At 44.0% G+C, this 27,931-nt stretch overlaps 1 protein-coding gene across 1 annotated transcript in view; it reads right to left on the bottom strand.

Annotated features, from left to right (window-relative positions):
• The window catches only part of LOC139262700 (RNA-binding protein 25-like), a 79,144-nt gene that overhangs the window by 36,640 nt on the left and 14,573 nt on the right, over window positions 1-27,931 (bottom strand). The window contains exons 2-7 of the mRNA XM_070877852.1: window positions 22,495-22,615; window positions 17,861-17,910; window positions 15,040-15,087; window positions 7,851-8,033; window positions 6,942-6,999; window positions 676-836 (exon numbers count right to left, since the gene is read on the bottom strand). Of these exons, the coding sequence (XP_070733953.1) occupies window positions 676-836; window positions 6,942-6,999; window positions 7,851-8,033; window positions 15,040-15,087; window positions 17,861-17,910; window positions 22,495-22,600 (606 nt within the window). The 5' untranslated portion in view covers window positions 22,601-22,615. The remainder of the gene's footprint in view (window positions 1-675; window positions 837-6,941; window positions 7,000-7,850; window positions 8,034-15,039; window positions 15,088-17,860; window positions 17,911-22,494; window positions 22,616-27,931) is intronic.

Here is a 27,931-nt window from a genome sequence, read left to right as displayed (position 1 = left end):
AAACTTTTTTTTGTCCAACACCTTGCCCAAGTAGCCATTAATTAGGTGTGAGCCTTAAAGGTACGGGCAAAGCCGGCTGTTTATCAGCAAAAAGCATTGCAGCATGACCATGCCTTCGCTTGACATCTGCTAGTGCAGAATGGGGATTTCATTTTGTTCCTGCCAAGTGCTGTCCCACCACTAAGTAAAGGTGGGACAGCACTTAACAGGATCAAAATGATGAAGGTATATGTTCTCCCTGAAGCCCGAAGCTTATACAGGCCTGACACTATTCTCACTCCCTGCTGAACTGGCTCAAAGTAAAAATGTTGCATTTTAATTTCTTGAACATAAAACTCAACTGCAATAGAAGGATTTGAACTCTGACCCCTCCCCAAAGGCTAGGCTTCAAATTTATTTTCCACCAAAGGATTTCTTTCATTTTTAGAAATAATACTCAATTTCCTTTCCTTTACCATATTTCTTTCCCTAATAGCAGCTGTTACTGGGTAAAAGATGCCAGCATTTCTTACGACGATCCAATACCAGCAAGAGAACACGCGCACTATTCTACAGAAACCAGACTTGTTACACTTCAAACCATCGGTGAGAACCAAGAGTCAGCGGTTACATTTTACTTTAAAGTGGGTAGCTTTTTCAAGTTGCGAATGCAAAGCTTATAGAAATATCACATACTCCATTGACTCCTTTCTTTTTGGCCTTCCACTCATCCAGCTGAGCTTTGGTCTTGGCGTCTACTTTCACCAGCAGTTTCTTGTCTCCCACCTGAAGCTCGTGTAACAGCCTTAGTGCACGCAGTGTGGATTCTGGTTCCTTGTACTCACAGAAACCAAATGCTGCCAGAGAAAGAAGCGGCAACATGTTTACACCAATGACACGTCACAACGTTTTAAAGTTGTCAAAACGGTAATAATTTCAATGTGCAATCATTTATCTGCATTAAGTTTCTGTAAAGAAAATAGATTCTGAAATCACGCTGGGATAAAAAGGTCGACTTTGCATTTTTGCACAAGGTTTAATTTTCAAAAAACTAGGTCCACCAAAAAGAATATACTGTGGACAATGTTCCCTGTGAGCTGCGCTTTGTTCTGCTCAGTCCGTTACATTTCTGCGCATGTGCGGTATTTACAGTGTAAAAGCCGGTGAGCGGTCTGTGCGGGATCTTCCTATTCCACAGCTTCAAGGGAGCACTGACTGTGGTATCCCATATGGATGCTGAATAGCCGGGCTTCAGCTCTTCAAGAAGAAAGTATAGGAAATGAAGTCTTAAAGGAGTGATTTTAGTTACTACATTCAGCTCATTTTAGGCTCCATTTGCACTTGTAATTAAAAGCTTGATGGGCCCCGTTTGCCCAACACCTTACTTCTTTCCCATCCCATTTGCCCCTAAACAATAAACTTTTTTTTGAATGCATTGAGTTTTTTTACTCCTTCCCATCTAATGACTCCCTGGTCTGGAGAAAGGGGGAAGCTGCTGTACACCACCGGTCAGCGCCCAGTGAGCTGATGGTGAGGAACATATATTTACATAGCACCCTACTCAGCACCTTCCAAAGCATTTCACAGCAAATACATTACTCTTAAAGTCTAGTCATCATTATCTTGGCAAATAGAGCAGATGCAAGAATTACATATAATGGGGGACTACAATTATTCCAATATAGATTGGATAAAAGGGGAGGAGTTCCTGAACAGTGATCAGCGTGTTCCCGAGCGGACGAGGAAGGAAGCAGTGCTGGATCTGGGTCTGGGGAATGAAGTGGGACAAGCGGAGCATGTTTCAGTGAGTGCGCATTTTGGGGTACAGTGATCATAAAATCTGGTTTAGAATAGTTATGGAAAAGGACATGGTACAATCCAAGTGTAAAAATACTTAACTGGAGGAGGGCTAACTTCAGTGAGTTGAAAAGGGATCTGTCCCAGATGGATTGCAAACAAATATTTAAATGGAGAAAGATTGCAAAGTGCTGCAGTACAGCAGGACCTGGGGGTACTTGTGCATGAAACACAAAAGGTTAGTATGCAGACACAGCAAGCGATCAGGAAGCGATCTTGGCTTCTATTGCAAAGGGGATGGAGTATAAAAGCAGGAAAGTCTTGCTACAGCTATACAGGGTATTGGTGAGGCCACACCTGGAATACTGCGTGCAGTTTTGGTTTCCATGTTTACGAAAGGATATACTTGCTTTGGAGGCAATTCAGAGAAGGTTCACTAGGTTGATTCCAGAGATAAGGGGCTTGACTTATGAGGAAAGGTTGAGTAGGTTGGGCCTATACTCATTGGAGTTCAGAAGAACGAGAGGTGATCTTATCGAAACATATAAGATTATGAGGGGGCTTGACAAGGTGGATGCAGAGAGGATGTTTCCACTGATGGGAGAGACTAGAACTAGAGGGCATGATCTTAGAATAAGTGGCCGTCCATTTAAAACTGATATGAGGAGAAATATCTTCTCTCAGAGGGTTGTAAATCTGTGGAATTCGCTGCCTCATTGAATAAATTTAAGACAGAAATAGACAGTTTCTTAAATGATATGGGGATAAGGAGTTATGGGGACCGGACAGGGAAGTGGACCTGAGTCCATGATCGGATCTTATTGAATGGCGGAGCAGGTTCGAGGGGCCGTATGGCCTATACCTGCTCCTATTTCTTATGTTCTTAGTAGATAAAACAGTAATTGAACAACAGGAGGCCTTCAAAGAGAGACGGTTTGAGTACAGAACTGACAGATTCCTATGGAGGGGAAAGGAAGGACATCCAAAACCAGAGCTCCCTGGATGACTGAAGATATAGATTAAAATGAGACAGAAAAAGGAGGCTTGGAACAATTGTATGGTTCATAACACAGTACGGAATCAAGCTGAATACAGAAAGTACAGAGGAGATCTAAAGAAAGGGAATAAGGGGGGCACCGAGCGAGTATGAGGATAGGTTAGCAACTAACCTAAAAGGTCTTTTATAAACATGTGGTCAGTGGAAGAGTGAGGCTGAATCGGGACCAAAAACAGGATGTTCTTGTGGAGGTAAAGGGCATGGCTGAGGTACTAAATCAGTACTTTGCATCTGTCTCCACTAGAGAAGATGCTGCCAATGTAGCAAAGGGGGCAGCAAAATATTGGATAGGATAAAAATACATAAAGAGGATGCACTTAAAAGGTTGGCAGCACTCAAAGTAGAAAAGTCACCTGGTCCAGATGAGATGTACCCACGGTTTTTGAGGGATGGGTGGAAATTGCGTTAGTTCTGGACACAATCTTCTAATCCTCCTTAAATATGGGTTGGTGTCGGAGGACTGGAGGATTGCAAATGTTACACCTTATTTAAAAAAGGGAAGGGTGATAAACCCAGCAACTACAGGCCAGTCAACCTAACGTCAGTGGTGGGGAAACTTGTAAAAACATTAAACTGGGACAAAATTAATTGGCATTTGGAAAAGTATGGTGTAATAAATGAAAGTCAGCACGGACTTATTAGCGGCAAATCATGTTTGACGAACTTGATCAAGTTCTTTGATGAAGTAACGGAGAGGGCAGATGAGGCTGGTGCAGTTGATGTGTATATTGGCTTTCAAAAGGCATTTGACAAAGTACCACATAATAGACTGGTTAGCAAAATTAAAGCCCTTGAGATTAAAGGGACAGTGGCAGCATGGATACAAAATAGACTATGGGACAGAAAGCAGAGAGTAGTGGACAGTTGTGTTTCAGACTGGAGGGAAGTATACAGTGCTGTTCACCAGGGCTCAGTGTTGGGACCACTGCTCTTTGTGACATATATTAATGACCTGGACTAGGGTACAGATGGTACAATTTCAAAGTTTGCAAATGACACGAAACTCCAATGTAGTAAACAACTAGGAGGATAGTAACAGACTCAGGAGGACATGGGGGTCCAGGAACAGAAAGATCTAGGTGTGTATGTACACAAATCTTTGTGTGTGGCTGGACAATTTGAGAAGGATGTTAAAAAAGCATATGCGATCCTTGGCTTTGTAAATAGAGGAATAGAGTACAAAAGCAAGGAAGTTATGCCGATCTTTATAAAACATTGGTTAGGCCTCAGCTGGAGTAGTGCCCCCAACTCTGGACAACACATTTTAGGAAGGATAGCAAGGCCTTGGAGAGTATTTACGAGAATGGTTCCAGGGATGAGGGACTTCAGTTATGTGAAGATTGGGGTTTTCTCCTTAAGAGTATAGGAGGTTTGATAGGTGTTCAAAATCATAAAATAAAGGATAAGCTGTTTGTAGTGGCAGAAGGGTTGGTAACCAGAGGACACAGGTGATTAGCATGAGGAAACACTGTTTACACAGCGAGTTGCTGTGATCTGGAACGTGCTGCCTGCAAGGGCGGTGGGAGCAGATTTAATAGTAACTTTCAAAAGGGAATCGGATAAATACTTCAAGGGATAACATTTACAAGGCTATGGGGACAGGACAGCAGAGTGGGACTAATTCGGATAATTCTACCAAAAAGCTGGCACAGGCAGGTTGGACCGAATGGTCTCCTCCTGTGTTGTATTGTATGATTCTCCAACTCCCTAAATTGGCCTGGGTTTTTATCTCTCCTAGGAGATCACATGGCTCCGGTTGGGGTGGAGTGTAGATGTTCTCAGTATAAGGGGTGTCGCAGTTGTGTGAGGTGGACTGGTTGGGCTGGGTGCCCTTTGCCTTTCCGTCATTGTTCAGAGATTTACATGTAACCTTTATGGCTGCTGACCAAGGAGCGTGCGGCTCTTTGTCGGCCAGCATGGACACAATGGGTCGAAATGGCTGCCTATGTTTCTATGTTTCCATATAGCAAGGTTCCACAGATGACAAGATGATGGACAAGATTGTTGCTGCAGCAGGGCACTTAACAATATCTGCCATTAGTTAGACTTGCATGTTTAGGTTTTTAATTCTTTGCGTTGCAAGTTGCTGAAAGCACAAGCTGAGTGAAAGCGCAGTGAGGGAAATCGGGCATCTGGGACCCAAGTGAACAGGACAAACAACTATGTAGCTCCTTAACCAACCATATTGAAGGATTGTGACAAACAGTGCAAGGACTAAGAAGTGTAAATTCAATGTCTAATCAGGTACAGAGGGGGAAATAAAGAGAGGGAAGGAAAGACTGGATTCAGAGAGATGGAGCGAAAAGACAAAGGAGAAGTGAAAAAAAAATGTTTTTATAAATCTCCAGCAATTAAACCTGAAGGAATGAGACTCCACACTTGTAAAGTTAATTTTCAGTGCCAAAGACAGTAACACTCAGCATGTCGTTAAAAGAATACTTACACATAAAATGGACAAGACTTGACTTCCTGTAGTGAGTTTAGTTCATGTCTGCCACACAAATACAGCACCTTCATGCCATTCAATACATGTCAATGATGAGCCAGACTCGAGATGCAGTTTTAGCAAAACTAGTTAGTGGCGGAGCGGGTCAACTCGGACAGCAACTTTTGGATATTTGAGTTTAACCATGTATCTGTCCCTCGCATGAAGTTGCTGTACCGTTGGTGCATAAATAAGACCAAGTGCCATTAGCATCACCCCCCTTGACAAGAAAATCTGGGCCAGCCTGTTTTTAGTGGCATTAGTTAAGGGAGATATGTTGGTCACCAGAAAATCTCCTCGCTCTTCCTTGAAAAGCACCACGTGAACATTTACATCCACCCGAGCAGACAAAAGGGATCTCAGTTAAACATCTCAGCTGAAAGAGAGCGCATTTCCAACAATGCAGTACTTTGCTGAACTATCGGCCTAGAATAATGGGGCTTGAACCCACTACCTTCCCCAAATGAGTCAAGCTAACCCAATAGTTGTAGTTAGCAGCCACCATGACAATCGAAGTGATTTTTTATTTTGGGAAGTACCTGGCTAACGGCTTCCAACACCTTGAGCAGAGATAGAAAATACAAAGCACAGGAAATCGCCTGTGAGCTAGAAAATACAAAGCACAGGAAATCGCCTGTGAGCTAGAAAATACAATGCACAGGAAATCGCCTGTGAGCTAGAAAATACAATGCACAGGAAATCGCCTGTGAGCTAGAAAATACAAAGCACAGGAAATCGCCTGTGAGCTAGAAAATACAATGCACAGGAAATCGCCTGTGAGCTAGAAAATACAAAGCACAGGAAATCGCCTGTGAGCTAGAAAATACAATGCACAGGAAATCGCCTGTGAGCTAGAAAATACAATGCACAGGAAATCGCCTGTGAGCTAGAAAATACAATGCACAGGAAATCGCCTGTGAGCTAGAAAATACAAAGCACAGGAAATCGCCTGTGAGCTAGAAAATACAATGCACAGGAAATCGCCTGTGAGCTAGAAAATACAATGCACAGGAAATCGCCTGTGAGCTAGAAAATACAATGCACAGGAAATCGCCTGTGAGCTAGAAAATACAATGCACAGGAAATCGCCTGTGAGCTAGAAAATACAAAGCACAGGAAATCGCCTGTGAGCTAAAAAATACAATGCACAGGAAATCGCCTGTGAGCTAAAAAATACAATGCACAGGAAATCGCTTGTGAGATAGAAAATACAAAGCACAGGAAATTGCCTGAGAGCTAGAAAATACAATGCACAGGAAATCGCTTGTGAGATAGAAAATACAAAGCACAGGAAATTGCCTGTGAGCTAGAAAATACAATGCACAGGAAATCGCTTGTGAGATAGAAAATACAAAGCACAGGAAATTGCCTGGGAGATAGAAAATACAATGCACAGGAAATCGCCTGTGCCAAGCAGCATGCCCTACAACTCACAACATGATATTTTGGAACAATCTGTGATTACAGACTTCTACAATCCAAGTACTTGTTTACAATGAGAACAGATTCCAGTGGAGAATATGCAATATCACTTACAAGTAGACTCAAGCAACAGCTCCACTGGTGAAATCTGGCAAATAACTGATGGTACAACTCAGAATTGGAACTGCAGACTATACATACCTTGCAACTTTCCTGAAGCTCCTTGAACTCTCTTCCAGCTTAAAACCAAGCCACATTTCTACAAATTGAGAGGATTATTGCAGTATCTTTTACAAAATAAATTGGAGCTCACACAGTACTGTTCACAAGACACATCTTTTCATTTGAAAGTTTGTTTTTTGCATCCATGAAAATAAATATTACATCCATGTAATTAAAAGATAAATGTTGATCTGATTCAAATGTAAAATTTTTACACTCGTGCTGCTGTTTTACTTGGATGTGCGCTTGAAGTGCTGTAAACGACAGGGCTACGGACCAAGAGCTGGAAAGAGGGATTAAGCCGATAGCTTTCTCGGCTGGCAGACAGAATGGTCCGAGTGGCCTCCTCTTGTGCGATAAGTTTCTATGACCATGATTTTGGTAAATGCAAGCATTAGTTGTTACCCAACTGTAATCACACACTTGCGCAATTCACCACGTTAGAGTGAGATTTTTCTTTCTAATCTAAACAGTGCAAAACAGGCACCGCAACTGTTTTAGTAATCTGGGGTTGCGAGACACATGGATCAGTTTAGCTCCATTTACTACTGCACAGCCCGTACTTGAACATGAGTATGTACACACACCAGGTTGGGGGGGGGTTGGGGGGCGGGCAAGGGAAGTGAAAGGAGGACAAGATTAGATTTCACCGTCATGTCCCGTTAAATAGCCCGCCAACAGTAAATGTCTAGGCTCAAACACAAAGAATGGTCACTTGGCCAAGGGACGCGATGGCTGCCATCATCCACTTGGCTAAGGGACAAGGTGGCTACCAGCATCCACTGAATCATACTCCAGCAGGAAGCTCCAATTTCATGGGCGGAGAAAATTGCAAACAAAAATCAATCTTGTGTGTATACTTTACAGAAGTACAAAATACAAACTTACCGCAAGTAACTGCCTGATTAACATATCAGAAGCTTTCTCAGATATGTTGCCTACAAAGACCGTTGTCGTGGGGCCACTATTTTCATCATTATCACGGTTCCTCTGACTAGAATGGTCCTTCCGTGGTCCAAGATGCTTTCCAACCATCGGCACAGAGGTTGGCACCAGTACCTGTGAGAAATACTGGAATGTTTGAATCCATTATTCAAGACAACAGTGAAAGACCATCTCTTCGTATCCTTTTTATAAAGCAGTAATAGTGATTCGAGAGTATACATAACAGAAAAGGTGTTATTGTATGAAGCTATTGATATCACAAACTCCAAGTGAGACGATATTCCTGTTCAAATTTCAATGTTATTTAAATACCAATTTGTTCAGTTATAAATTTAGAGACCATACTAAACCATGCAAAATACTGGATACAGAGAAGATTGCAGAAAGTGGATCTAATGTTCACAGTGCTGCAGCAGAATGTCGATTTGACAGCCTAATATGGTTAAGCTTTTGTCACAAGATTCACAAATTCTATGAATCTAATGTTTTAATGTAACGTTGGTCCCTTAGAGGCTGAGACAGGTGGAATAAGGAAATGGCAGAGACGTTAAGCAAATATTTTGCACCGGTCTTCACAGTAGAAGACACAAAAACATACCAAAAATAGTGGGGAACCAAGGGAATTGAGGAACCTAATGTAATTATACTAGAGGAAATCCTCTGGACCTGACGGCCTACATCCTAGGGTTCGAAAAGAGCTGGCCGCAGAGATAGTGGATGCATTGGTTTTGATCTTCCAAAATTCCCTAGATTCTAGAACAGTCCCAACGGATTTGATTGTAGTAAATGTAACACCGTTATTCAAGAAAGGAGGGAGAAAGCCAGTTAGCCTGACATCAGTCATCAGGAAAATGCTGGAATCCATTATTAAGGAAGTGGTAACAGGGCACTTAGAAAATCATAGTATGGTTAGGCAGAGTCAACATGGTTTTATGAAATGTAAATTGTGTTTATCACATTTATTAGAGTTTTTTGAGGATGTAAAGGGGAGCTAAAGGGGAACCAGTAGATGTAGTATATATGGATTTCAAAAAGGCATTTGATAAGATGCCACATAAAAGATCACTACGCAAGATATGGGCTCATGGGTTGGGGACAATATATTAGCATGGATTGAAGATTGGTTAACAGACAGAAGGGAGAGTAGGGATAAATGGATCATTTTCCGGTTGGCAGGCTGTAACTAGCGGGGTGCTGCAAGGTTCAGTGCTTGGACCTCTGCTATTTACAATCTATATCAACGACTTAGATGAAGGGATCGAGTGCAATGTATCCAAGTTTACTGATGATACAAAGCTAGGTGAGTCAGTAAGCGGCGAGGAGGACAGGTTAAGTGAGTGAGCAATAAGGTGACAGACAGATGGGAGTATCGTGAGGTAAGGTGAGGTTTTTCACTGCGGTAGGAAGAATAGGAACACAATATTTTAAATGGTGAGAAACTAATAAATGCTGGTGTTCAGAGAGATTTAAGTGTTCTCGTACAGGAAACACAGAACGTTAGCATGCAGGTATAACAAGCAATAAGGAAGGCAAATGGCATGTTGGCGTACAAGAGTGAGGAAGTCTTGCTACAACAGTACAGGGACTTGGTGAGACCACACCTGGAATACTGCGCACAGTTTAGGTCTCCTTATCTAAGGAGACTTGCCGAAGAGGCGGTGCAACAAAACTTCACTAGATTGATTCCTGGGATGAGAGGGCTGTCCTATGAGGAGACATTGTGTAGAATGGGCCTATACTCTCTGGACTTTAGAAGAATGAGAGGTGATCTCATTGAAAGTTACAAGATTCTGAGGGGGATTGACAGGGTAGATGCTGAGAGGATGTTTCCCTGGCTGGAGAGTCTAGAACTAGAGGGCACAGTCTCAGGATAAGGGGTCAGCCATTTAAGACTATGAGGAGAAATTTCTTCATAGAGGGTTGTGAATCTTTGGAATTCTCTACCCCAAAGGGCTGTGGATACTGAGTCGTTGAGTATATTCAATGCTGGGATCGATAAATTTTTGGACTCTATGTGAATCAAGAGATATGGGGATCGGGCGGGAAAGTGGAGTTGAGGTCAAGATCAGCCATGATCTTATTGAATGGCGGAGCAGGCTCAAGGGACTGTATGGTCTACTCCTGCTACTTATTCTTATGTTCTTAATTTAAAAATGTCATGGAATACAGCAGTGCTGAAGTGGTTACTCTTGATTGGCTGGGATCTGCCAATTGCACCAAGCTCCTCCCCTTAGAATGAGACCCAATGTTGCTGTTTCTCTCTCTCTGACCAGACAGGTGAGGACACTGCTGTTTCTCTCTCTGACCAGCCAGGTGAGGACACTGCTGTTTCTCTCTCTCTCTGACCAGCCAGGTGAGGACACTGCTGTTTCTCTCTCTCTCTGACCAGGCAGGTGAGGGCACTGCTGTTTCTCTCTCTCTCTGACCAGCCAGGTGAGGACACTGCTGTTTCTCTCTCTCTGACCAGCCAGGTGAGGGCACTGCTGTTTCTCTCTCTCTCTGACCAGCCAGGTGAGGACACTGCTGTTTCTCTCTCTCTGACCAGCCAGGTGAGGACACTGCTGTTTCTCTCATTCTCTGACCAGCCAGGTGAGGGCACTGCTGTTTCTCTCTCTCTGACCAGCCAGGTGAGGACACTGCTGTTTCTCTCTCTCTCTGACCAGCCAGGTGAGGACACTGCTGTTTCTCTCTCTCTCTGACCAGCCAGGTGAGGACACTGCTGTTTCTCTCTCTCTGACCAGACAGGTGAGGACACTGCTGTTTCCCTCTCTGACCAGCCAGGTAAGGGCACTGCTGTTTCTCTCTCTGACCAGCCAGGTGAGGACACTGCTGTTTCCCTCTCTGACCAGCCAGGTGAGGACACTGCTGTTTCCCTCTCTGACCAGCCAGGTGAGGACACTGCTGTTTCTCTCTCTCTCTGACCAGACAGGTGAGGACACTGCTGTTTCTCTCTCTCTGACCAGCCAGGTGAGGACACTGCTGTTTCTCTCTCTCTGACCAGCCAGGTGAGGACACTGCTGTTTCTCTCTCTCTGACCAGACAGGTGAGGACACTGCTGTTTCTCTCTCTCTCTGACCAGCCAGGTGAGGACACTGCTGTTTCTCTCTCTCTGACCAGCCAGGTGAGGACACTGCTGTTTCTCTCTCTCTGACCAGCCAGGTGAGGACACTGCTGTTTCTCTCTCTCTCTGACCAGCCAGGTGAGGACACTGCTGTTTCTCTCTCTCTGACCAGCCAGGTGAGGGCACTGCTGTTTCTCTCTCTCTCTGACCAGCCAGGTGAGGACACTGCTGTTTCTCTCTCTCTGACCAGCCAGGTGAGGACACTGCTGTTTCTCTCTCTCTCTGACCAGCCAGGTGAGGACACTGCTGTTTCTCTCTCTCTCTGACCAGCCAGGTGAGGGCACTGCTGTTTCTCTCTCTCTGACCAGCCAGGTGAGGACACTGCTGTTTCTCTCTCTCTCTGACCAGCCAGGTGAGGACACTGCTGTTTCTCTCTCTCTCTGACCAGCCAGGTGAGGACACTGCTGTTTCTCTCTCTCTGACCAGACAGGTGAGGACACTGCTGTTTCCCTCTCTGACCAGCCAGGTAAGGGCACTGCTGTTTCTCTCTCTGACCAGCCAGGTGAGGACACTGCTGTTTCCCTCTCTGACCAGCCAGGTGAGGACACTGCTGTTTCCCTCTCTGACCAGCCAGGTGAGGACACTGCTGTTTCTCTCTCTCTCTGACCAGCCAGGTGAGGACACTGCTGTTTCTCTCTCTCTGACCAGACAGGTGAGGACACTGCTGTTTCTCTCTCTCTGACCAGCCAGGTGAGGGCACTGCTGTTTCTCTCTCTGACCAGCCAGGTGAGGACACTGCTGTTTCCCTCTCTGACCAACCAGGTGAGGACACTGCTGTTTCTCTCTCTCTCTGACCAGACAGGTGAGGACACTGCTGTTTCTCTCTCTCTCTGACCAGCCAGGTGAGGACACTGCTGTTTCTCTCTCTCTGACCAGCCAGGTGAGGACACTGCTGTTTCTCTCTCTCTGACCAGACAGGTGAGGACACTGCTGTTTCTCTCTCTCTGACCAGCCAGGTGAGGACACTGCTGTTTCTCTCTCTGACCAGCCAGGTGAGGACACTGCTGTTTCTCTCTCTCTGACCAGCCAGGTGAGGACACTGCTGTTTCTCTCTCTGACCAGCCAGGTGAGGGCACTGCTGTTTCTCTCTCTGACCAGCCAGGTGAGGACATTGCTGTTTCTCTCTCTCTCTGACCAGCCAGGTGAGGACACTGCTGTTTCTCTCTCTGACCAGCCAGGTGAGGACACTGCTGTTTCTCTCTCTCTCTGACCAGCCAGGTGAGGACACTGCTGTTTCTCTCTCTCTGACCAGCCAGGTGAGGACACTGCTGTTTCTCTCTCTGACCAGCCAGGTGAGGACACTGCTGTTTCTCTCTCTCTCTGACCAGCCAGGTGAGGACACTGCTGTTTCTCTCTCTCTCTGACCAGCCAGGTGAGGACACTGCTGTTTCTCTCTCTCTCTGACCAGCCAGGTGAGGACACTGCTGTTTCTGTTTCTCTCTCTCTCTCTCTCTCTCTCTGACCAGACAGGTGAGGACACTGCTGTTTCTCTCTCTGACCAGCCAGGTGAGGACACTGCTGTTTCTCTCCCTCTCTGACCAGCCAGGTGAGGGCACTGCTGTTTCTCTCTCTGACCAGCCAGGTGAGGACACTGCTGTTTCTCTCTCTCTCTGACCAGCCAGGTGAGGGCACTGCTGTTTCTCTCTCTGACCAGCCAGGTGAGGACACTGCTGTTTCTCTCTCTCTCTGACCAGCCAGGTGAGGACACTGCTGCTGCTGTTTCTGTTTCTCTCTCTCTCTCTCTCTCTCTCTCTCTCTCTCTCTCTCTGACCAGACAGGTGAGGACACTGCTGTTTCTCTGTCTGACCAGCCAGGTGAGGACAATGCTGTTTCTCTCTGTCTGACCAGCCAGGTGAGGACACTGCTGTTTCTCTCTGTCTGACCAGCCAGGTGAGGACACTGCTGTTTCTCTCTGTCTGACCAGCTGCCTGGGGATTCTGCTGTTTCTCATTACTTACCCATGGTTGCAGAGACAAGGCAAATGAGCCAAGAACAGAAAGGTAAGAAAGGAACAAAGAAAAAAACGAAGTGAAAAGTGCACAGAAGTGGAGAGGAAGCAAGAAAGGGATGGGTCAAAGTGAAGTAATGAAATGAAAGAGGAATAAGCAAGTGAAAGAATGAAACAGGTGAGGAAAAAGTACAGAAAAACAGGTGCAGGAAAGGAGAGTGCAACAGAAACAAAGGGAGTGATGCGGGTGTAAACAGAAAGAGGAATGGGGAGAGAGATACACAGACAGAGAGGGGGGGGGGGGGAAGAGAGTAAAACAGAGGGGAAGAAATGAAGAAACCGATGGAGGGAGGGCCGAGAGTGAGAAACAGACTCCGGAGTTAGAAAGGAGTGAGAGGAGGAACACCTGGACAGTACGAGAGAAAGTGAAGGAAGTAAGCTGATGCTATGTTCAGCACCTGGGGGGGATTGAGGACACTACAGATGGAAGAGACTGGAGAATGCTACTGTTGCTTATTTGGGCTTTCTGAAGACTATTTGTAAAGGTCTGCTTGAAAGATTAGTAATTAAGCTGAAAATTAAAGAAGTTCACGGTATAGTGCTGGATACAAAGCTAAAGGATCAGAAAGTACTAATCACAGATGTATTGTTGAAATGGAAAAGTGTTGAACAGAATAAAATTAGCATGGAGCCTCAAAACAGGAGATGGGAGTGGATTCCATCACTGCAACATCTTAATGTGGTGAGGCTATTAAACAAGCCTACAAAATGCTGGAAGGTAGACACTTAACAGTTAAACAATTGTACTGAGGTTATGCCAAGACTGTACAATGAAAAGAGCAGTTGCAAACATTGAAGAAGCTGCAAGATAATTCAAGTGAAAAGGGGATGGGCTATAAGCAAAGCTAGAAAAAGCCTCATCTCTGCAAACGCATTAAAACATACAAAATATTAAAGCCTCAAGGTAAATTCAAAATAAGACAAAAGCAGGACTAATACTCAAAAGTCTACAGAGAGAAGTAAATGTAGCTCTGATGTCTGCAGGGACCTCACGTGTAGAGTCTCACCCTTTTCCATCATTCAACACAGGAATATTTAAGAATTCTCATTCATCAGAAACTGAACAACTTGTAAAAGGCAGCGAGTATTTTGTAATGTTAAGGGCATTGGCTCCCAAATGCCATTGAGCAACTAATACAATTAGCCACCAGCAAACAACAACATTGCCATGGAAACGCAGATTGAAAATGCCCCGTTTCAATGCAACGTCCTGCCATCAAATTCTAACTTTCTGAAAATATAAACCCAAGATAGTGGCGACATTTAGACTTCTTTGCTAAAATGGCAGAGTAACGACACATTGCAGTGTGGTATTAATCACAATGAACAGGAAAGGCTCAGCTGGAGCTGTCCTGATGGTTCAAGTGGGAGGGAGGAAGCAAGGATGTTGCAACTGGTTGAGCACCATTCCATTCAAAGTGGAAAAATCAACTTGGCTTGCCCGTCCTGATCGCAGTCAGTGCACACGTGGATGTCAGTTAAAATCTCAGTTGTACTTGGCTTTAGTTAACTTCTAAATTATTTTAACTGATTACAAAACACCTCACTTGCTTTAAAAATATGACACATTAAGATTCTGTTATGGTCGCACCTTGAATCATCGAATTATATCGAAATTAGTACACAAAACAGGCCATTTGGCCCAACCATTGGTGTCTATCCTCCTGCCCTGCTGCCATATCTGTTAATTCCCAGTTTCTTCGCCCACCTATCTAACCCATTGTTCAATCTGGACATGGTCTCTGCTTCACTGACACTAACTCCAATCATTCACAATACACCCAGGGATGGTGAGGCCACCTGTTACTGCTGTTTAAATATGTTTGGTGTGATGTGAGTCAGTGCCCATAATTCACCATGTAGACTTTCCAAGTTCAGCAAGGGTGTCTGGGGATTGCACTGAAGAAAAAAAGGTAGTTCTTGGGGGAGAAAGGAACTGCTTTCATACAATTCTTAATGTTCAGTTATAGAATGCCATTGGCAGTGATTCCAGAACAGGTTACCTGTTTGCCCTCTGTTGGGCAACGGTTCATGGTATACAGCATGGAGACCTGAAAAGGGGGAGGAAGACAACAGTAGTAAATACAACACGACTTCCAGAAACATGGGATTTAGTTCTTGTCACATGGAAGACACTTTTACAAATTATACTTCTATTCTAAATATATCCCAGTCTGTCACAATTCAGGTTTTCATGCACTTATTAAATTAAGGAGCGTGCCAAGCCAGACTCCCAGATAACCCCCTCTAAATCTGGAATCATTTTACGATGGTTATCATTGGCAAAACAAACCACCTAATGGTTGCTTATTTTGAAGCGAACATCCTTAACAGAGGTCAAATGACAACTTTGGCATGTCAGGTTTGGAGGGCTGTGCTCCTTTTAACTTCATTTTTCACACTTTCAAAAATACCTATTTCCTGAAGATTATATTTTTACCCATTTAAATTTGTACTACCAAATTTTATTGGAAATTGCCCTTTAACAACATAAGGAATAGGAGTAGGCCCTATGGCCCCTCAAGCCTGCTCCGCCATTCAATAAGATCATGACTGATCATCAACCTCAACTCCACTTTCCCGCCCGGTCCCATATTCCTTGATTCCCCTAGACTCCAAAAATCTATTGATCTCAGCCTTGAATACACTCAACGACTCAGCGTCTAGAGTCCTTTGGGGTCGAGAATTCCGAAGATTCAAAACCCTCTGAAGAAATTCCTCCTCATCTCAGCCCTAAATATCCTGAGACTGTGCCCCCTAGTTCTAGACTCTCCAGCCCAGGGAAACAGCCTCTCTGCATTTACCCTGTCAATCCCCCTCAGAATGTTAGGTTTCAATGAGATCACCCCTCATTCTTCCAAACTCCAGAGAGTATAGGCTCAATCGACTCAATCTCTCCTCAACGCTCAGCTTTCTCACCCCAGGAAGATGTTTTAGCCTCAAGATGTTATTTTTCTTATGGAAAATTAAAAGGATCAGATTGTGTTGCCCTTTGTAAAATAATTCCTGAAGCAAAAAATTCAGTGAAGTTGTATTTTCACTGGTTAAAGGATGATCACTTGATTTTAACTTCATACACAGTGACATTAATATTTTATTTGATAGGTCAAATTTCCTTTATCTAACCCTTTAAAAATTAATTCTGTGTTGCATGAGCTTTTCAGTTTGGACTAAAACAAAGCAATTTTCCCCGCACCCAGCCACAGCAGGGTCAATGCTTCAGTGCTGTGGGTCAAGGAAGGGCAGCACTGACCAGGCTTTCCTAATCCATGCTGCAACTGCATGGAAGCCTCTCATGATGGCACAATTGAGCTGCGACCCATGAACAATGGTCGCCCAGGCAGCATGCAGTAGCACTTCAGCAAGGATTTGATACTTTCAGAAGAGGCAAGAAAATGGTTGCAAAAAACAAAACAATTTTTACAAGCATTCAAAAATGAGAGATAATGTTACCCTTAGATTAGAATTACTCATTTCATTTCTACATCTGGACCAGAGTCTGATTCTCAGGTATGTTCTTCAAAAAGGAAGATTTTTCCTTAATTGTTGTTTAAGACCAATAACATTAACATTTAAATTTTAAATGAAATTCCAGACGGTATTATATGGAACAGAAATACTGCTCCAATACCTTGCTCCTACAATGTTACATTTTGATTTAAATCAACAAGTTACAAGCTGAGCCTTTTTAAATACCAGCCAGTAACCATTAACTGATTTACATCAATTGTTTGTAACCTTTCATCACTAGATGGTCCACGGCAGTTTAAAATATGAAAAAAGAAGAATTTATAAACAAGTAGCAACCAAGATCTTCATTAAAAATGTTTTATGTTGGCAATTATATACCAAAACTGGGAAAATGTTATTTAAGATAGAATGGTTTCATGTTAATGGGTATATTGAGAATGTCAGCCTTTACCTCAAGTGGGCTGGAATACAAAGGGAATAAAAACAGAGAGCTGTGGTTGGACTCCCATCTGGAGAACTGCATTCAGCACATCTCAGGAAGGATATATTAGCCTTGGAGGGGGTGCAGTGCAGATTCACCAGAATGATACACCAAGGGCTAAAAGGGTTAAATTAAGAGGACAGGTTGCATAGACTAGGCTTGTATATAGAAGATTACGGTTAAAGAATTGGATGGGTAGATGGAGAGAAACTATTCCCTCTGGCAGGGGAGTTTCGACAAATGGGCATAACCTTAAAATTAGAGCCAGGCCGTTCAGGGGTGATGTCAGGTAGCACAAAGGGTGCTGGGAATCTGGAACTCTCTCCTCTGCAATAAGCTGTTGGGAGGCTGGAAGCCAATTGCAAATTTCAAAACAAAGATTGCTAGGTTTGTGTTAGGCAAAGATATTAAGGGTTCTGGAACCATGGTGGGTAGATGGAGTTAAGACACCAATGACCTAATTGAATGACAGAACAGGCTCATGGGGCTGAATGGCCTGATCCTATGTCCCTTCTTATGTTAGCCAGCATTACACATCACAACATTTGATTGTTAAGGGCCACTAATCGCAGGAGGTAAACAGTTACAACTAGGAAGACAAAGTAATTACAAATTCAAATTCGTGTGAGGAACTTGATATTGGAGTGTTACATATGATTCAAGTCTAGGGTTTTCACTTCAAACATTTATTCCACCTCCATCATTTGAAAACATCAAGCAAGCTAGCCCTAGGTGCTCGAGTGCAACGTTAAATTAAACTGCCGTACGTCAAACCACTTCTACTGACCAACTTCATTAACTTCTGCAATTTGATTTCTGGTACCATTACATACTATCAACCTTTAAATAAAGCTGACAGTGACCATACTTACAGTTGTGGCTGGTGTCATTATTCCCATAGGTACAGGAATCATAGGTGCCCCTAAAAATAGTAAACATCATTTTAAAAATGGCAAGTACAACTTTTTTTTAATGTTTCTTAAAAATTGTAATTTTTATCATGATGGAGAAATTTGACACTCCACAAAATTAAAATGAGTTTTCAGGGCCAGAACATAGAAACATAGAAAATAGGTGCAGGAGCAGGCCATTCAGCCCTTCTAGCCTGCACCGCCATTCAATGAGTTCATGGCTGAACATGAAACTTCAGTACCCCATTCCTGCTTTCTCGCCATACCCCTTGATCCCCCGAGTAGTAAGGACTTCATCTAACTCCCTTTTGAATATATTGAGTGAATTGGCCTCAACAACTTTCTGTGGTAGAGAATTCCACAGGTTCACCACTCTCTGGGTGAAGAAGTTTCTCCTCATCTCGGTCCTAAATGGCTTACCCCTTATCCTTAGACTGTGACCCCTGGTTCTGGACTTCCCCAACATTGGGAACATTCTTCCTGCATCCAACCTGTCCAAACCCGTCAGAATTTTAAACGTTTCTATGAGGTCCCCTCTCACTCTTCTGAACTCCAGTGAATACAAGCCCAGTTGATCCAGTCTTTCTTGATAGGTCAGTCCCACCATCCCGGGAATCAGTCTGGTGAATCTTCGCTGCACTCCCTCAATAGCAAGAACGTCCTTCCTCAAGTTAGGAGACCAAAACTGTACACAATACTCCAGGTGTGGCCTCACCAAGGCCCTATACAACTGTAGCAACACCTCCCTGCCCCTGTACTCAAATCCCCTCGCTATGAAGGCCAACATGCCATTTGCTTTCTTAAACGCCTGCTGTACCTGCATGCCAACCTTCAATGACTGATGTACCATGACACCTAGGTCTCGCTGCACCTCCCCTTTTCCTAATCTGTCACCATTCAGATAATAGTCTGTCTCTCTGTTTTTACCACCAAAGTGGATAACCTCACATTTATCCACATTATACTTCATCTGCCACGCATTTGCCCACTCACCTAACCTATCCAAGTCACTCTGCAGCCTCATAGCATCCTCCTCGCAGCTCACACTGCCACCCAACTTAGTGTCATCCGCAAATTTGGAGATACTACATTTAATCCCCTCGTCTAAATCATTAATGTACAATGTAAACAGCTGGGGCCCCAGCACAGAACCTTGCGGTGCCCCACTAGTCACTGCCTGCCATTCTGAAAAGTACCCATTTACTCCTACTCTTTGCTTCCTGTCTGACAACCAGTTCTCAATCCACGTCAGCACACTACCCCCAATCCCATGTGCTTTAACATTGCACATTAATCTCCTGTGTGGGACCTTGTCGAAAGCCTTCTGAAAGTCCAAATATACCACATCAACTGGTTCTCCTTTGTCCACTTTACTGGAAACATCCTCAAAAAATTCCAGAAGATTTGTCAAGCATGATCTCCCTTTCACAAATCCATGCTGACTTGGACCTATCATGTCACCATTTTCCAAATGCGCTGCTATGACATCCTTAATAATTGATTCCATAATTTTACCCACTACTGAGGTCAGGCTAACCGGTCTATAATTCCCTGCTTTCTCTCTCCCTCCTTTTTTAAAAAGTGGGGTTACATTGGCTACCCTCCACTCCACAGGAACTGATCCAGAGTCAATGGAATGTTGGAAAATGACTGTCAATGCATCCGCTATTTCCAAGGCCACCTCCTTAAGTACTCTGGGATGCAGTCCATCAGGCCCTGGGGATTTATCGGCCTTCAATCCCATCAATTTCCCCAACACAATTTCCCGACTAATAAAAATTTCCCTCAGTTCCTCCTCCTTACTAGACCCTCTGACCCCTTTTATATCCGGAAGGATGTTTGTGTCCTCCTTAGTGAATACTGAACCAAAGTACTTGTTCAATTGGTCTGCCATTTCTTTGTTCCCCGTTATGACTTCCCCTAATTCTGACTGCAGGGGACCTACGTTTGTCTTTACTAACCTTTTTCTCTTTACATACCTATAGAAACTTTTGCAATCCGCCTTAATGTTCCCTGCAAGCTTCTTCTCGTACTCCATTTTCCCTGCCCTAATCAAACCCTTTGTCCTCCTCTGCTGAGTTCTAAATTTCTCCCAGTCCCCAGGTTCGCTGCTATTTCTGGCCAATTTGTATGCCACTTCCTTGGCTTTAATACTATCCCTGATTTCCCTAGATAGCCACGGTTGAGCCACCTTCCCTTTTTTATTTTTACGCCAGACAGGAATGTACAATTGTTGTAATTCATCCATGCGGTCTCTAAATGTCTGCCATTGCCCATCCACAGTCAACCCCTTAAGTATCATTCGCCAATCTATCTTAGCCAATTCACGCCTCATACCTTCAAAGTTACCCTTCTTTAAGTTCTGGACCATGGTCTCTGAATTAACTGTTTCATTCTCCATCCTAATGCAGAATTCCACCATATTATGGTCACTCTTCCCCAAGGGGCCTCGCACAATGAAATTGTTAATTAATCCTCTCTCATTACACAACACCCAGTCTAAGATGGCCTCCCCCCTAGTTGTTTCCTCGACATATTGGTCTAGAAAACCATCCCTTATGCACTCCAGGAAATCCTCCTCCACCGTATTGCTTCCAGTTTGGCTAGCCCAATCTATGTGCATATTAAAGTCACCCATTATAACTGCTGCACCTTTATTGCATGCACTCCTAATTTCCTGTTTGATGCCCTCCCCAACATCACTACTACTGTTTGGAGGTCTGTACACAACTCCCACTAACGTTTTTTGCCCTTTAGTGTTCTGCAGCTCTACCCATATAGATTCCACATCATCCAAGCTAATGTCTTTCCTAACTATTGCATTAATCTCCTCTTTAACCAGCAATGCTACCCCACCTCCTTTTCCTTTTTTTCTATCCTTCCTGAATGTTGAATATCCCTGGATGTTGAGTTCCCAGCCCTGATCATCCTGGAGCCACGTCTCCGTAATCCCAATCACATCATATTTGTTAACATCTATTTGCACACTTAATTCATCCATCTTATTGCGGATACTCCTTGCATTAAGACACAAAGCCTTCAGGCTTGCTTTTTTAACACCCTTTGTCCTTTTAGAATTTTGCTGTACAGTGGCCCTTTTTGTTCTTTGCCTTGGTTAGTAGTTTAGTAAGTCAATACGCTGCTAAAACCCCAGTTACACCTAATCTAACCAGGTCCAACATTTAATGGGATATTTAACAGCGACATTACCATTGAAAAGCCCAAGTTTGTGTCAGTTTCACTGATTGCTGGCTTTTTGGGGGGGGGGGGGGGGGGGGGAGACGCGGCGCAACCAGTGTCGGACCAGTCAATCACTGACCGCAACTTCAGGATCTCCCCGTTTAGATGTGCATGCACCACATCGAGGTTACACAAGAAATAGGAGCAGGAGTAGGCTACATGGCCCCTCGAGTCTGCTTCGCCATTCAATAAGATCATGGCTGATCTGATCATGGACTCAGCTCCACTTCCCCGCCCGCTTCCCATAACCCTTTATTCCTTATCGCTCAAAAATCTGTCCATCTCCGCCTTAAATATATTCAATGACCCAGCCTCCACAGCTCTCTGTGGCAGAGAATTCCACAGATTTACAACCCTCTGAGAAAAAAATTTTCATCTCAGTTTTAAATGGGTGGCCCCTTTTCTAAGACTACGTCCCCTATGAGTGGAAATATCCTCTCTGCATCCACCTTGTCAAGCCCCCTCATTATCTTATAAGTTTCAATAAGATCGCCTCTCATTCTTCTGAACTCCTATGAGTATAAACCCAACCTATCTTCTTAAGTCAACTCCCTCATCTCCGGAATCAACCCAGTGAACAGTCTCCAATGCAAGTATATCCCTCCCTAAATACGGAGACCAAAACTGTACGCAGTACTCCAGGTGTGGCCTCACCAGTACCCTGTACAGTTGTAGGATTTCTCTGCTTCTATCCCCCTTGCAATAAAGGCCAACATTACATTTGCCTTCCTGATTACTTGCTGTACCTGCATACTAACTTTTTGTGTTTCATGCACAAGGACCCCCAGGTCCCTCTGTTCTGCAGCACTTTGTAATTTTTCTCCATTTAAATTATAATTTGCTTTTCTATTATTTCTGCCAAAGTGGATAACCTCACATTTTCTCACCTTATACTCCATCTGCCAAATTTTTGCCCACTCACTTAGCCTGTCTATATCCCTTTGCAGATTTTGTGTGTCCTCCTCACAATTTGCTTTCCCATCCATCTTTGTTTCAGCAGCAAACTTGGCTATGTTACACTCGGTCCCTTCATTGGTTGCCGTCAAGTGTCGAAGGGGTAATAACAGCGAACGCTGGCAGTTCATGTCATTACCCACCGCAAATTCCGGGTCCGTGAATAGGAATGCTGGGCTGATTTTTATCTTCCGAGCTCCAAGATGTTGAGGCCAGTTATAGCCGCTCTAACTCCACCCTAACCCAGCACACACCATGCTTGAGGCTAGAGCCTTTTTGACATACTCGCCAAGCTACAGGGACACTTACACGTAAAACCTACACCTATAAAGTGTTCAGAAAAACATTTACAACACACGGTAGTTTTCTATAGCTTTTAAAACAATGTCCAATTTACATACCAGGTGGCACAGAAGGAGGGAATCCTGCAAACTGTGGAGGAGGAATACCCGGTGGCAATGGAGGTATCCCCAAAGGAGGGCGATTCATGTGTGGCGGAAACGACATTTCTTCAGCACCAACCTGCAAGAGACAACACTGCTTAAAAATTCAAACTTTCAAGCTTTGTTATAATAACCTGTACGGGTGGATTTACAGGACAATTCACTATATAACAAAGTACACCATTATGCCGTTGTTCATGGCCCTCAGCAGGAATACTGCATTCTGTTTTGCCCTCCTTACATGGCTGACACTGAGGCTTTGAAAGAGTGCAGGAGGGCTACAAGATTCATTCCCAGTTTAAAGCATCTCAGTTACCCAGACAGGCTCAAAGAGCTGGGACATTACACTTTGATCGAGGTTTATAAGATGAAGGGGCGAGATTGTGTTTGTGTAGATCAATTGGTGAGGGTCAGGGGTCCCTTTTACAAAGTTATGCAAGGGCAGACTCAGGTTAGATGTCGGAAGGTGGTTCTTTTCCCAGAGAATAGTGGACCTGTTTTACAGGCTGCCAGCTCGTGGATTCGCTCAACTCCTTCACGCGAGAGTTGGACCTGTGTGTGTCTGGGGCAGAGATAACCTTTTACAATAGGTAGCTACCTGGTAATGCTGGTCAGGGCCAGGACGATCTCCTCGACTGGTTTTGGCTACCTAAGAGAGGCAGAGGGTAATTTCCCAGATCTTACCCGTAAATGGGCAAGTTTCTCGCTTTGCCCAGGAGATCACATGGCTATGGGTGTGGAGTGCATGTACCATGCTGCACTAGGCATCGTAACTGTATGGGAGGGCTGGAAGGACTTGGACATCTTTTTCTGTCTGTCATTTTTGATATATTCGTAACTTATGAAGTGAGTGAGTGGACTCTCAAGATGGCTGATTATGGGCCCAAAGTAATATTAACCTGAGCAGAACGAGTTATTAGTTGACAGCACCATTTAAAGATCTATTTTGGGTTGCAGCCAGCTGCACAAGAATCATATGGCAGAAGCCAGTAGCACTTGCACAGATATCAGAGCAAGGGCAAATACTGTGGGAAATGGAGTCTGTTTCTGAGATTTGAGGAGTCCGACAGTCTGGTATCTCTGCATATGCCCCAGATGCGTGCAATGCGATTCTAATCCTCACTATGCTTCCCCTCTATCTTCTCTACATTCAGCCCGATTTTCCTTTGCATTACTAGTCAATCGCCCATGGTGTTGCAAGCTGTAAATCAGAGAATATGGTCCCTCTCCTAACTGTCTTTTGATTTTGTGTTGCCATCATCCCTCGGGTCTAAGCAATTAGAACATTTGCCTTTTCCTCCAAGGGTGAACAGAAAACATGGAAGATAATTAGTTGGCTTCAAAATTCAAGCAGTCTTTTCTTTTGGAAATTGAACATTGGCTTCAGCAATAACACACTTAGCTAAATGCACTTTTGGAAGTTTATAGAATATAAAGTAGAAGCGACAAGTATCTAATCAGTAGTTATTTCCCTCACGGTCACAAACACGGCCTGTGCTTTAAAAACCTATCAACTTTAACTGAATAATGCAACGGAAATTTGACATCTCTGTTTTAGAAACATAGAAAATAGGTGCAGGAGCAGTCCATTCGGCCCTTCGAGCCTGCACCACCATTCAATATGATCATGGCTGATCATGCAACTTCAGTACCCCACTCCTGCCTTTTCTCCATACCCCCTGATCCCTTTAGCTGTAAGGACCACATCGAACTCCCTTTTGAATATATCCAAAGAACTGGCCTCAACAACTTTCTGTGGTAGAGAATTCCACAGGTTCACAATTCTGTGAATGAAGAAGTTTCTCCTCATCTCTGTCCTAGATGGCTTACCCCTTATCCTTAGACTGTGACCCCTGATTCTGGACTTCCCCAACATCGGGAACATTCTTCCTGCATCCAAATTATATGTTTCTATGAGATCCCCTCTCATTCTTCTAAATTCCAGTGAATATAAGCCTAGTCAATCCAGTCTTTCTTCATATGTCAGTCCTGCCATCCTGGGAATCAGTCTGGTGAACCTTCGCTGTACTCCCTCAATAGCAAGAATGTCCTTCCTCAGATTAGGAGACCAAAACTGCACACAATACTCAAGGTGTGGCCTCACCAAGGCCCTGTACAACTGCAGTAAGACTTCCCTGCTGCTATACTCAAATCCTCTTGCTATGAACGCCAACATACCATTTGCCTTCTTCACCGCCTGCAGTACCTGCATGCCAACTTTCAATGATTGATGTACCATGACACCCAGGTCTCGTTGCACCTCCCCTTTTACTAATCTGTCACCATTCAGATAATAATCTGCCTCCCTGTTTTTGCCACCAATAACTTCACACTTATCCACATTATACTGCATCTGCCATGCATTTGCCCACCTGTCCAAGTCACCCTGCAGCTTCTTAGCATCCTCCTCACAGTTCACACTGCCACCCAGCTTAGTGTCATCTGCAAACTTGGAGATATTACATTCAATTCCTTCGTCTAAGTCATTAATATATATTGTAAATAACTGGAGTCCCAGCACTGAACCTTGCAGTACCCAATAGTCACTGCCTGCCATTCTGAAAAGGACCAGTTTATTCCCACTCTTTGCTTCCTGTCTGCCAACCAGTTCTCTATCCATGTCAATACATTACCCCCAATATCATGTGCTTTAATTTTGCACACTAATCTCTTGTGTGGGAACTTGTCAAAAGCCTTTTGAAAATCCAAATACACCACATCCACTGGTTCTCCCTTATCTACTCTACTCGTTACATCCTCAAAAAATTCTAGAAGATTTGTCAAGCATGATTTCCCTTTCATAAATCCATGCTGACTTGGACCGATCCTGTCACTGCTTTCAAAATGCGCTGCTATTTCATCTTTAATAATTGATTCCAACATTTTCCCCACTACCAATGTCAGGCTAACCGATCTATAATTCCCTGTTTTCTCTCCCTTTTTTTTTTAAAGTGGGGTTACATTAGCTACCCTCCAGTCCATAGGAACTGATCCAGAGTCCACGGAATGTTGGAAAATGATCACCAATGCGTCCACTATTTCTAGGGCCACTTCCTCAAGTACTCTGGGATTCAGACTATCAGGCCCTGGGGATTTATTGGCCTTCAATCCCATCAATTTCCCCAACACGGTTTCCTGACTAATAAGGATTACCCTCAGTTCCTCCTTTTGAAAACCAGCTGAGCACAATGTGCCACAAGCTAAAGAAAGATATTCCATCAGCAACATTCCAGTAGGGATTGGTTGTTTCCCTTCGAGAAGACAGAGGAGATAGAGGTGGTCAAAATCATGAGGGGTGTGGACAGAGTAGATCGAGATAAATTGTTCCCATTGCTATTCGGGAGGAGGATTGTGAAATATTAGAAATAAACAGAGAGAGGAAGAATTAAAGGGTCTAGCAGCTTAGAAAGTGGATAAATCCCCAGGCCCAGATGAAATGTATCCCAGGCTGTTAAGAGAAGCAAGAGGAAATAGCAGAGGCTCTGACCATCATTTTCCAGTACTCTCTGGCTACAGGTGTGGTGCTAACGTTGTACCTTTGTTTAAAAAGGGTGAAAGGGATAGACTGATAAATTACAGGCCAGTCAGCCTAACCTCGGTGGTGGGAAAATTAGTGGAAAAAATTCTGAGGGACAGGATAAAATCTTCATTTGGAAAGACACGGATTAATCAAGGACAGTCAGCATGGATTTGTTAAAGGAAGGTCGTGTCTGACTAACTTGAATGAATTTTTTGAGGAGGTAACAAGGAGGGCCGATGAGGGTAGTGCATTTGATGTAGTGTATATGGATTTTAGTAAAGCTTTTGATAAGGTTCCACATGGCAGACTGGTCAAGAAAGTAAAAGCCCATGGGATCCAGGGCAATGTGGCAAGTTGGATCCAAAATTGGCCCAGAGACAGGAAGCAAAGGGTAATGGTTGATGGGTGTTTTTGTGACTGGAAAGATGTTTCCAGTGGGGTTCCACAGGGCTCATTACTGGGTCCCTTGCTTTTTGTGGTATATATCAATGATTTAGGCTTGAATGTAGAGGGAATAATTAAGAAGTTTGCAGATGATACTAAAATCAGCTGTGTAGTTGATAATGAAGAAGAAAGCTGTAGACTGCAGGAAGATGTCAATGAACTGGTTAGGTGGGCAGAACAGTGGCAAATGGAATTCAATCCGGATAAGTGTGAGGTGCATTTGGGGAGGGCTAACAAGGCAAATCAATAAATATTAAAAGGTAGGACACTGAGAAGTGTAGAGAAACAAAGGGACCTTGGAGTGCATGTCCACAGATCTCTGAAAGTAGGCCAGGTACATAAGGTGGTTAAGAAGGTATACGGAATACTTGTATTCTATGCCTCGGCTAATAAAGGCAAGAGCAGGGAGGTTATACATGAACTGTATAAAACACTGGTTAGGCCACAACTAGAGTACTGCATGCAGTTTTGATCACCACATTACAGGAAAGATGTGATTGCACTCGAGAGAGTACAGAGGAGATTTATGAGGATGTTACATGAACTGGAGAATTTTAGCAATGAGGAAAGATTGGATAGGATGGGTTTGTTTTCTTTGGAACAGAGGTGGCTGAGGGGAGACCTTATTGAGGTATATAAAATTATGAGGGGCCTGGATAGAGTGGATAGGAAGGATCTATTTTCCTTAGCAAAGGGGTCAACAACCAGGGGGCATAGATTTAAAGTAATTGATAGAAGGTTTGAGAGAATTTGAGGGGAAATGTATTCATCCAGAGGATGGTAGGGGTCTGGAACTCTGCCTGAAAAGGGTGGTAGAGGCAGAAACTCTCATCACATTTAAAGGGTACTTGGATGTGCACTTGAAGTGCTGTAACTGACAGGGCTATGGACCAAGAGCTGGATTAGGCTGGATAGCTCTTTGTTGGCCGGCGCAGACACGATGAGCCGAAATAGCCTCCTTCCGTGCTGTAAATTTCTATGATTTGAAGGATCAAGAACCAGAGGACACAGATGTAAGGTGATTGGCAAAAGAACCAAAGGCAACATAAGAAAAAATCTTTTTACACAGTGTGTGTTAGGAGCTGGAATGTACTGCCTGAGAGGGTGATGGGGGCAGACCTAAGCACTGCTTTCAAAAGGGAGTTGGATAAGCACCTAAGAGAAAACATTTGCAGGTCTGGAGGCAAAGGGCGGGGCAGTGGGACTAGCTGAAATGCTCTTAGAGAGCCAGCACGGGCTCGACGGGCCGAATGGCCTCCTGTGCTGTAGCCGCTGACTGTGAGATAAGCTGCGTGGCCAGAGAATGGTCTGGAGGTCTCGCACAGGCTGCTCACCGGCTTTTCAGTGGAAGCCGTCACACGTGTGTAAAAATTTGAATGGGCTGTTAAAAGTGACCGTGCATGGAAAATAAGAGAGGGAAGATTGTCCATC

This window comes from Pristiophorus japonicus, chromosome 4 (assembly GCF_044704955.1).
Source record: "Pristiophorus japonicus isolate sPriJap1 chromosome 4, sPriJap1.hap1, whole genome shotgun sequence".
Lineage (NCBI taxonomy): Eukaryota > Metazoa > Chordata > Chondrichthyes > Pristiophoridae > Pristiophorus > Pristiophorus japonicus.
This window is presented reverse-complemented; position numbering and strand designations above follow the sequence as displayed.